Source organism: Adiantum capillus-veneris, chromosome 5 (genome assembly GCF_014529385.1).
Source record: "Adiantum capillus-veneris isolate H3 chromosome 5, ASM1452938v2, whole genome shotgun sequence".
NCBI lineage: Eukaryota > Viridiplantae > Streptophyta > Polypodiopsida > Polypodiales > Pteridaceae > Adiantum > Adiantum capillus-veneris.
In genome coordinates this window covers 132,484,996-132,496,740 of record NC_140935.1, presented here as the reverse complement: position 1 = coordinate 132,496,740, position 11,745 = coordinate 132,484,996, and the positions used below count along the sequence as shown (strand labels likewise).

Below are 11,745 nucleotides of genomic sequence, written 5' to 3'. Positions count from 1 at the left end.
GATGGAGATGAGGGAGCGTCACCGCCGGAAGTTAACTCTCACATCTTTGGTGATGAGAATGCCAACTCTTGCCGAGTTATGTGAAAAATTATGTGTTAAATCAGTTTTAAGGTTCTTATAATCCCTGTTAGTTTAGTTCTTTGTTTTTAATATAACATAATTTACGTTAGATTTAGATTTATGTTATATTAGATTATACTTAGGTTTATTTAGGTTTACCCACACACATACACAAGAAGAAGAGAGTTTTAACGTCGTAGGAAACTATCCCAAAAGACGTTAAAGATTAGGTTAGATGTAGACTTACGTTAAATTAGATTTAGGTTTATTTTTAGTTAGATTTACGCTTATTTACGTTAGATCGAGTCCACGCAAGAATTACTTACGGTTTAGGGTTTAGAGTTAGACGAACAGTGAAAAGATCTACTGTGAAAAGATGTTAAGATGCTGTGAAGTGCTACAGCTAGAGAAGAGGCAAAGGGGTTTTGTCCACTACATGCAGTATCATGTAGACGTGGGTCTGTAGATTTCTTGTACCCACAAATATAGGTATTGACCAATAAAGACGAGATTATAACCCGGTGGTTCTGATCTCCGTGCACCTCTAGACCGAGGTGTGCGGGGATTGGACATGACTAGAGAATGTGAGGTAGAGAGAGACAGAGAGAGATAAGACGAAGAATGCCAATAGAATAATAAATTTGTTGTCCAGGTTATAAGATTTTTATCCTCATTATGAGTAGTGACGAGGATGTGGGACCGTCCAACCGAAACACCTATCTCTCAACGAGGGTCTTATGTCCTTGTAATCAATGCAAGCATGTTGTGCGACGGACAAGACGTGTTTCTTTGCAGCACGTTGGCGAATTTGCCGCGTTCGATCCATCTATTATAGATCGAGTTGTCGCCAATTATAACTCGTCGGACTCTGACGCTGGCCAACAAGCAGCAATCTTGCAACCCAATAGACGTATTCGCAGGCGCTTTGGTCAAGCAGCATATGTGAGGCCACAAGATGTAGCCTCTGACAGCTCGGGGGATGATCATGCAGAGCACATTCCCAACGAGGCAATGTTTGAGCCCGAGATTGATGAAATGATCGAGACGATCATGGATTCAGAAAGGCTTATCTATGATGATATGAAAAGTGAAGCCGATACGCCATTGTATAATGGAGCACGTATGTCTAGATTGAAAGCACTCCTGGTTCTTCTCAACATGCAGGCAAAGTTTGGATGGAGTGACACTAGCGTCACAGCGCTTTTCAGGTGATCTATTACAATTAGTTTACTTTAATAAAACTCTAAATGTATAATGATCTGATAGATTTTTACACGACTGTATCGTATTTTTATGTTGTGTAGATTGATTAAAGAGCACATACTACCAGCTGACAATGTGATGCCAGATTCCCGAGATGAAGCAAGAAAGATTTTGCGAAACTTGGGGATGGATTACAATTCTATCCACGCTTGTCCTAATGACTGCATTCTTTTCAGAGGGGAATACATAGACATGGAGAAGTGTCCGAAATGTGATTCCGAAAGATATCGAGTAGATCTCCACGGGACAAAAATTCCACAAAAGGTTTTGCGACATTTTCCTCTGCTTCCTCGCATCAAGCATTTCTTCGAATGTAAGTCCATGGCCGCCCTAGCATCATGGCATGAGGAGAATAAATCTTCGGATGGTGTGCTACGAATTCCTGCAGATTGCGCAGTCTGGAAACATATAGATGGAACATGGTCGGATTTTGCCAGGGAAGCTCGAAATTTGCGCTTAGGCCTGGCTATGGATGGCGTAAATCCATTTGGTCAAAGATCAACATCTTACAGTGTATGCCCGTTGTCATCGTCAACTACAACATTCCCCCGTGGTTGACTACGAAGAAGGGGCACCTATGGCTAAGCTTGATTGTGCCAGGGCGATATAAAGTGGAGAATATGGATGTGTATCTTCGTCCACTATTGGAAGAGCTACAACAATTGTGGATTGGCATAGAGATGGTGGATATGAGCCGACACACAGGACGACGGAATGCTTTGGTCAGAGGCATTCTAATGTGGACCATGCATGACTATCCCGGGCTAACAGAATGCCCAAGTGATCTATTGACACTCCTCACTCAAACACTGTAAATCTTGTTTTTTCCCATAGTTGATCTATTATCATGTGTATACATGCAGGGCTTCAAACAAGTGGATACAGAGCATGTGTCACATGTGGACCTAGACTGAATGCACGTAGGGCGCCCTCACTGAAGAAGCAAATCTACGAAGGTCATCAAGCGTATCTTGCAGAGAATCATGTGTTACGCGACGGCTTTTTGGGAAGAGAGCCACCAAGGATGTCTGCACAAGCATGATTAGAGCAGAAGGAGATGTGCGATGACGGATTGCCTCCAGGGATGAAGAGACTATCTCTATGGTACGAGTTACCATACTGACCCCGACTCATGATCAATCACTTGCTCGATCCAATGCACATATTCAAGAATGTGGGTAATCTACTATGGGACCATCTGACTGGCAAGAAAGATACTTTGGGAGCCAGAGTTGACCTTAGAAATGTGGATCGTATGGAGCAATATTGGCCGCAAACACCGTCTGATGGATCGATAAAACTCCCTAAAGCACCATAGATTTTCAGAGGAGCCCAAGAACGCAAAGTAAAAGAGACCATTCGATCTTTGCGGACCCCCATTGGCATAATGCACTCGCTCCGAACGTGTTTTACTAAAGAAGGAAAGCTTACCGGTTTGAAGTCACACGATTGGCATAAAATGTGTCAGGTACGTTCATAGTGGACTTTAATATCATTGCATAAAATGTGGACTTTAATATCATTGCTGCACATACTTTACAGTTTATTTTACCGGTTGCCATTGAGGGATGTTTGTCTCTCGACATCCGTAACACAATCTACAAACTTGCAAAGCTGGTGCAATGGATCTCACAAAAGGAGATCGACGTAGACTCCATACCATTCGCCAAACTAAATGCTGCGGAGCTTGTGTGCATGTTTGAGAAACATTTTCCTACTACAATGCTAACCATTCAGGTGCATCTTCTTATTCACATAGTTGATGAGGTGGAAATAGCTGGCACAGTTCATTCCAGATGGATGTTCTTCTTAGAGCGTTTCATGAAAACGCTTAAGGGATATGTGCGTCAAAAGGCACGTCCGGAGGGTAGCATGGCAGAAGGTTGGTTGGTATCAGAGTCCCTAGTGTACATTGGAGAGTGGCTAGACGGATTTGATAAATCCCGGGACACGCTATGGCGAACCATAGATGATGAGCGCATATCTGGGATTGTCATGTGCAATCTCGGTGTTGAGAAGAAGATGACGGAAGATCTAGAGGCTAAAATCAACCGATTTTGCATGCTTCACAATCCAGTGATGCAAAAGTGGATTTCACAATATGAGGATGCAAAGCAAGAGCGACAAAGGGCACGAATCGAGTGGAGACGGGGAAGACGACCACCGATGCACTATCCAGCGGGTCTGGAGAGCCTACCAACCTTCATGAGCTTAAGATGGTTGCACAACCAATTGAAAAGCGCACAACAATGCGGTGACGAAGTGACTGAAGAAGAGTGGGAGTACTCTCGGGGTTGCGCGACCAAGGTAAGTTTGCAATGTACGACTAGCAAGTGACTTTATTTCTAAACGTTTGAACGGCCACTCATAATCTTTGTTCGTTGTAGTATAAGTCATACACAGCAGCATGGTGTAAAGGTCGACATTTTAGGGTGGAACGGATCGACAAAAAGCGTTTTACTCAAGATTGTGGAATCATGGCAAAATTTGAACAGTCTAGTCGACGACGTTCCTCTGATGCAGATCCCGTGGTGGCGGAACTCACTTACTTCGGCACGCTACTGATTACAGAGTATTTTTTGTCGACTTGTTCGACGTGCAATGGTTCAAGATAATCATGGAGGGTCGCAACGCTACTGTGCGTAGAGGAGAGTCTGGTTTTCTTGAGGTGGATTCTACTAAGAAATGGACTGACCTAAGAGACACTTTCGTACTACCCGAGCATTGTGAACAAGTAAGTATGTAAATAGTTAACATCCCCCTTTTACAAGTTATGTGCTTGAAAGCTCTCATGTAAGTTATGTGGCTCTGGCAGGTAATATTTCATCCTACAAAGTCTACATCAAACTGGTGGTACGTCATAGAGGTAGCCCCTCGTAGTGCAAGGACGTATGAAGGCTACAATGTGCCAATCACAACGGCATCAATGGAGGAGATCAGAGAAGATGCTCAATCAGAAGCCGCTACGGTGGTGTCAGACGAGCATCAAGATGCTACTACTCTATATGGGGTGCATGCAGAGGATCTACAAAATGAAACAGAGGATATGTGTTTAAACGGAGAGCTCTATATAGATATAGGAAGTTATGCTGAGTTATGCGAGGATGAGAGAGAGATCTCTTAAAGCCACAAATATTGTATTTGAACAATTTTGCTCCGTGTTGTAAAAGCTCTCGCTCTCTAAGTACGTTCCATGGTGTATAACGCTCTTTTCTACTTGCGCTCACATCTTTTGATTGAAAATTCCGAGTTTTTGACTTGCCTCTTCTATCACTCAGTTCATTGCGTCATTACGTCATTGTATTTAATGGTCTTTGCGTCATTGTCTACTCTATTCATTCAATATTAAGTTTAAATATTCGTGTGTTTAATGCAGGTATGGATGATGAGGAGTTTCTTTCTTCTTTGTCACCGCAGCAGAACCAGTGGTACGTGGAGCGTCATCGCTTTGGCGCATCATCGCGCGTTCCTACTCCATCCGCATCTCCCTCTCTTTCGGAGCATTCGGCGCGCTCCGAAGCTTCGGTGTCGACGAGACGATCTTCACACTCGTCTAGACACCGGCGCTCTAGTGGTGGCGGTGGCGGTTGTTGTGGGGATTCTACCGCCGATGCCTCCACACCGCCTCGTGTTTGACGAGGCTCTTTACCCTCCCCTTCTTTGCCCGTCCCCACACCAGCCACAGCATCGCCATCTACGCCAGGTTTTGCGCGGCTGACTGTTCCTAGCAGCTACACACCTCTACCTACTCCGCCAGGAGCCACCCCACTCGACACTCCTCGCTTCGGGGCCCAGACGCCGGTGGAGACACCTGACGTCCGTACCCCCATCGACACGCCGTTAGAGACCCCTGCCGGGACACCCAAGTTCACGCGTCACCGGCCAGAGGGCTTGCCTTACTCCGTCGACTTCAGCGGCGGCATCATCATGGATGATGACGGCAAGAAGGTGATCTCGCGCATGCGTGGTCTTTGCTCTCAGCTGTTTAGACACTACATACTAAACAAATGGAGTGAAGTACCAAGTGATTTAAAAAACAGAGTCATCAGCATACTTCATGATGAGTTTCCCGTTCCAACACGGGATCAGCGCTTCAATGAAGACCTGATGAAGATTCGAATGCGCGAATACTGCAAACACAAGCGTTCCGAAGTGCAAAAAGCAATCAAGCATGGGTAGAACAGGCCAGATTGGCTGGCCAAAGAAGATTGGAAGAATGCGAAGAAAGCAGCGCGCGAGAATCCCGACAAGTGGAAGCAACAAAAGGATGCAGCCAGAGCGCGAGTAGAGGCAGGGAGCTCGCACCACTTGGGGAGCGGTGGATAGGCATCGTTTGAGGCCGATTTTGTAAGTGTTTTCGCATTGCTCTTTATGTTCGATAGTTTAGGGTTTATGAGTTTTTTAATTCTAACATAATGAAATCTTTGTATGTTTTGACAGTGGTCGATGACAGGACGTGATCCCACACCGTACGAGCGCGAGTACGCAGGCAGGAAGGGCTTAAACGCCCTGATGGACATTCTCAGTTCTCGCGGCGGCATGGTTAGTATTAGAGTTTATTCTTTTCTATTTTTTGTATTGTTTTATAAATATCGTTATATGTTTATACTTACTGAAAGCTGTCTTATTGTCTTTTTTTGCAGAATCCGACAGATACGCCGCTTGGACGCGATGAGACGTCTGACTAAACGACGTCAGTTTAGCCGTAGCTAGATAGCATTAGTTTAGGGTTTCTCATAGCTTATGTATCATGAGACGGATTTTATACGTCTTTTTGAACCATGTATATTATTACATTTGTCACCGCAGTTCATTTTGCCAATCAATTCTTTACACCTATGATGTTGTACAATTGTCATTATTACATTTGCCAATCAATTCATTTTGCCTATGATGTGTACAATTGTCAATTTTACGCTTGTCAATTTTGCAAACAATGCGTCTTGTGGGTGACTATTTTGGGTCTATTATCTACCCTTGCACTTTTTTTAAAAAGTGAATCAAGTACAATATGGTTGATGGGTGGCAGGGCATTCAATGCCCTGTCACCAAAAAAAATTTCTCTCGGACGTCGCTATAACTGTCGCTATTTATGGCTCTGTAGCGTCGCTATGAGCGTCGCTATAGACTTCTGTGTAAACGTCGCTATAACCGTCGCTATGAGCGTCTCTATATAGCGACGCCTATAGCGACGCATGTAGCGACGCATGTAGCGACGCTCTCGTAGCGACGGTTTTAGCGACGCCGGGGGTTATAAAAACCCAGTGTATTTCCATCGCTAACAGCGTCACAAGAGCACACAACCTCTTGTAGTGTTCTATGTCAAATGGCGCAATCGCCCCATGACAGAATGCACTTGGGTACCTGAAGAAATCATGGTTCGACTCGGAAGACCTCTTGTGCTGTGCTTCTACAACATGCCCACTGAAGAGGAGGACAACCCACTACATGACAACAACATAGAGTAGTCCTCCCCCCCACTTGTAACTAGCATCACCCTAGGTAGCTAGACATTTTTTTGGCAACACTTCACTCTCCCCCTTGTAAATATCCGCCCCAAAACCTCTGCATCAACTTTTGTATCGGCACCTCTCAAAACCCCGGCTTGACGTGGACGTCAAGCTCTCTCAACCCGGGGGTGTATATAAGGGAAGTATGTGCCACTTCCCTCAACTTGCCAGCCCCGTTTTTATGTGATTACTTGCGTCCCTTGTATTCGGCACTTTCTTATGATATTGATCATTCGTTCGCGTCCCTCACTCTCGTGTCTCTCTTGCGTTCAGTTTTCAAGTTGCGTTCTTGTATGTGCGTTTGCTTGCCTGCAGGTCCCGTTTGCATCGTAGGTAAGCCGAGGCGGCCCCTTTTTCGCGACGCCCCGAACGAGGGCGTCACATGGTTGAAGCAAGGCCGGATTGGGCATCTTAGAGCGAAGGTTCAGCAGGAGGAACGAGATAGAAGAGGGGAAGACGATGAAAAGAGGCACGCGAGCGAGGGGAAAATCTGCATAAACAGGTCTGTAGACTTTGATTTTGAATTAGTCGACTGTATGAAAATTTCCCACTCAAGTTCATTTTATTTTTTAGGAAGGTACGTGCACAAATTTAGCGCGTATTCAAAATGGGTCTAGAAGCACGACTTGACTAATTCTCTTGACCCACGTACCCTTTCGAGTACCGCGTACCTTCCTAAAAGATCATTCAAATACGCAGCCTCATTCATCTCCAAGCATTAACTTTTCTTCCCAGGAACACACTACGCAGCTTACCATTAGTTATAAGGAGCATTTCTGTTCTCGTCATAATTACCATTAATCATCTCCTGGTATAATATTAATTCTGATCTCTAATTGTCCTGCCGGCATAGCGATTCCACCTGTAATTTCAACATCTGCAGGCTCGCAGGTAATTTTCCCCACTTACCTTCTTAAACATAATCTCTTGTGAGACCTTCAGATTTATGAATCTTGCTCATCTAATTATTTCTCCTCTGTCAAATATTCCACATGACAATTTGGAGAGGACGCTAAAATAAGCTAGATCAGCAAGAATATTGATATACATTTCCTGTATAATGATATTAATCACATTCCATGATCTTGCTATTGCTGATGATCTAATTACTTCTCTGATTTCAGCCGGAGAAATAATTAGATTACCAGCAAGAATATTGAAATTGAATGTCAATATATGGGAAAGAATATGGATGGCGCTAGACATGACTTTGATATATTCTTCTGTGGGCATCATATAATTAAGTAGGCATATTCTCTGTGATCTGTCTTCCTGATATTTTAATCAGCTCGATCAATCTAGTTTAGACATACATGGGTTCATATATTCTTGCAGGGCTTGAGCTTTCGCTCTAAATGTCGCACGTATATTGCTAAGTGATCCATCGCGTCTGTATTGCTTATAATTAAATGGCAGCTTGATCAGTATTATATGACGTAGCTGGCGTTGTCTTAATTTTCTAATTAAGAATGCTTGCATTTTGTGACGACAGATGACAACAATGGCTCTGCATGAGCTGCCACTCCGAGTGATCGATATCCTTGCAACGCTTGCTACCACCGGGGGAATCCACCTCACCCAACCAATGGATTGGGATTTCCATATCGTGTCTCATACATGGAGTGCAGAGATTCGCGATTTGTCCAAGAAAATCGGAAAACTGACGAAGCAAATGGGCGTCGAGTACAGTGCTCCGGCTTACAATGTTGCTTTCGAAAATGCTAATTTCAAAGACGATCCTGAGTCCAGCGAAGCTTACGAGCAGCTGAGAGAATTTTTCATTCTGATGATGAAGGATGGAGTGAAAAGGATTTGGTTGGACGCCCTGTGTATTGATCGAGCAAATAGAGATGAGAAAAGTCGGGAGATCGCTCGCATAGCGGACTACTACAGTAGGAGCAAAGGGTGTTACGTTCTCACTTTTGGTGTTGGTCGCGGTTATAGGCTTTGGAGTGGCATTAAGGAAATGATGCCCAGGTGGTTTCAAAGGGTGTGGACACTCCAGGAGTTTCTACTCCCTAAGAAATTGACCTTCCTGGTGGAAGGCTTGGATGTACAACTGGTTCACACGGTGAAAGATTTAAGCTCTACACTATGGAACTCAAAGTTGGGCTTCTGCAAATGCGGCATTCCCTCGGATTTGCTGGAGTTCGACCCTCCTTCCATTCGTCAATTATTTCTGGAGGGGGCAAAAGGAGCTGCGCCGCCGCCCAAATATAAAGATGTTGTTGATTCCGTAGATGGTGTTTGCCCAAGATGTAACAAGGGTATGCTGGTGAGGGGGCCAAGTTGTGTAAATGGAAAGCAGATTCACTTCATCGAGAGGGAAGCATACCTGTTCATAGTGCGAGCCGGTATTGCAATAGGAGAAGGATCAACAAACAGGAAGCACGAGGAAATGTTGTGCGGTCTGTTTGGCATGTTGGAAGCTGGTAAGGTGGATCCACGGTTGGTTATCCTGAAGATTGGGGAGCGCTTCTGCTCCCATGCGGAGGATAGAGTGTTGTCAATATTAGGGCTTTTAGGTGTGAACTTGGAAAGTAACAAGCAAGTAAGAGCAGGAAGGACCTTGGAAGAACAGATCGTTGAAGTAGCCGGGAAGCTTCATCCGGACACATTGATTCTGATGTTTGCCACAGATGGAGTGGGTTATCCCACAGTGGGAATGTCATGGGCTCCCAATTTTCGGGACAGCTGGGAGTCGCTTATTTGCGGGTGGAACGACAATTCTCATTGTCGCATTGATCGTGATACCAGAAGGCCGTGGGTGGGCGGGATTCAACGCTTTGACAGGAAGGTGGAGGTGGTAGGGGTAGGCACAGATGGGATTAGGGTAGCATGCAAGAAGGTGAATGGTTACGTGAGCGTAATCGATGTCTGCAAGGGCGTCCAGGTGGACGTGGATGAGCAAAGTGCAATTGTTGATGCAGCCACCCACGGTCTGTTTTGCAGCAATGGCGAACGGATGATGTCAATGCAGGCCAGCACCTGGATGTTTGACGCGGTGCCGTCAGAGAAAGGTGAAAGCGATCACGCAAAGTGCAGGGCTGTAGATGGGAAGTTTCAGATCATCTATCTTGTGAGCACAAGCGACAACCATTCGCGATTGAGCGTGACAGTGGCTAGTGAGATGCTTCCTGGAGATGCAAACACGAAGGTGGGAAGAGCGCTAGCAGGATTTGATGTGTGCATGGTGCTACTGGGGCGCATCGAAGAGGATGGCATGGACCTCATAATGGTGTGCTTGGAGGATCCGGGAAGGAGGAGCTGCACAAGATCGGGATTGTGGTTCTGCCGGTGAACCAAAGCAACAAGTGTTTTGGGGATAGGAGGACTGAAGAGTGCCTGATAGGTGGGTTCGGCAGGGATTTGAGCAAGTACGTGGAGGTAGAATACAGTACGTGCAGCCATGCAGGGGAGCTGGACAACGACGAAGAAGAAGAGCGGTTGTTCCTGGTTTGTAAGGGGCACCTGTGCCCACCCATGGGAGGCCCTCCGGTGCCCCCACATCTCCAGCCAAACCTTTGCAAGACCCTTCACGATGGTTTGCCATACCCAGAATTCCAATCCGCCTCACACCTTCTTAATCTCAAATATCTCAAACACTTGAAAAAAACTTGGAATGTTTCTAGATCACACTGCTGTTCTCTGCCAATTTTTTCAAATATCAACTTAAGAGCACTTTAAAAACATTTTACTGTGGATTATAGTGCTTTAAATTTACTTCAGGTACTTTTAGACATGTTTCCATTCTCTTAATGGATAAGGCATGTTCATATTACATGTCCACCTTTATAGCTCCTAGTCTATAGCTTCTTTTAATTGATTTGTTATTTTCAAGTTATATATTTATTTATTTATTTATTTATTTTGAAATTCATATCGTCAATATTTTTATTTTCTTTTTTGAGAAATACTACATTTTTTTTCAAAATTGATCGCTCCAGACCTGCCCTTATTTAACCTTATGAAAAAACCCACCCCCCATCAAACACTCTCCCTGTAATTCTCTAAATTTTAAAGGATCCATTCTCTCTCTATATACACTCAATCTCTCTCCCTGGACTGTTCTCTCTCTCTTCACACTCTCCCTCTCTCGTTCCACATGACGGTACGACCCCTCCTCACCTCGAGCACTGGTGTTGCTACGCTCGCTTGCTCCACCCCTATGCAAGGCACTCCAGATGCACAAGAGCCACGTCATCATCCTCACCAAAGAGCTATGCCATGTCCTCGAGCGTCCACCCCTTCCTCTCCGGCACCAACACCCACAATGAGCTTGAACTTCAGGGCAGAGGAAAAAAGCCGAGGGACAGAGAACTGGGGTGCATGGCCTTCTGTTTGCAGGATTTCAAGTCATCCATTACTCCCGACGTGGAGATTGATATAGTCGGACGCCAATTATCGGGGCACTGATATGTCTGTGCATGTTTGCAATACATGCACTTCCACAGAGTCCTCTTCACAACTCCTCTACTATGCTCTTGTAGTCACTCTCAAAGATTTATTTTGACATATTAACTATTCTAATGATGTATACACTCTTGAGTGTGTTAGGAGAAAATGATGTGCTATGCAAGGCAATTTATTTTCATCACCTAATGTATCCAAAAGTACTCTCCTATCCTCTTTTCAAAGGAAAACTAGAGTATATCTACTTTGGGAGCTTGCAACTTTTAGATTTGATATTTTTTTACCTTCACTTTAATTTTACCACTAGCCTATGGCCTTGAAATTTCCCAAGAGAGGATTGCATTATATTTTCAAGTATTTAGAAATACAATTTCTTTTAACGACCTTAAAATGGTCAAATTTCCCTAGTGTTAAAGCCTCCCAAATTAGCTTAAGAGCAGGGTTCATCTTGCCTTTAGGACCTAAGATGGATTGTCTCCATGCATGAAATTCCTAACAT

General features: G+C 44.6%; 1 protein-coding gene across 1 annotated transcript; it reads left to right on the top strand.

The window, feature by feature from the left end:
- The first annotated feature begins 7,588 nt into the window (after window positions 1-7,588).
- Window positions 7,589-11,451, top strand: LOC147458129 (uncharacterized). Its single transcript, XM_086511760.1, has 2 exons — window positions 7,589-7,724; window positions 8,326-11,451. Exon 2 carries the CDS (start codon window positions 8,326-8,328, stop codon window positions 10,132-10,134), a length of 1,809 nt encoding a protein of 602 aa, XP_086367886.1. The 5' UTR covers window positions 7,589-7,724; the 3' UTR covers window positions 10,135-11,451.
- The last annotated feature ends 294 nt before the right edge of the window (window positions 11,452-11,745 follow it).

Coding starts and splice junctions, on each gene's coding strand:
- LOC147458129 (XM_086511760.1), top strand. CDS start 8,326: ATGACAACAATGGCTCTGCATGAGCTGCCACTCCGAGTGATCGATATC.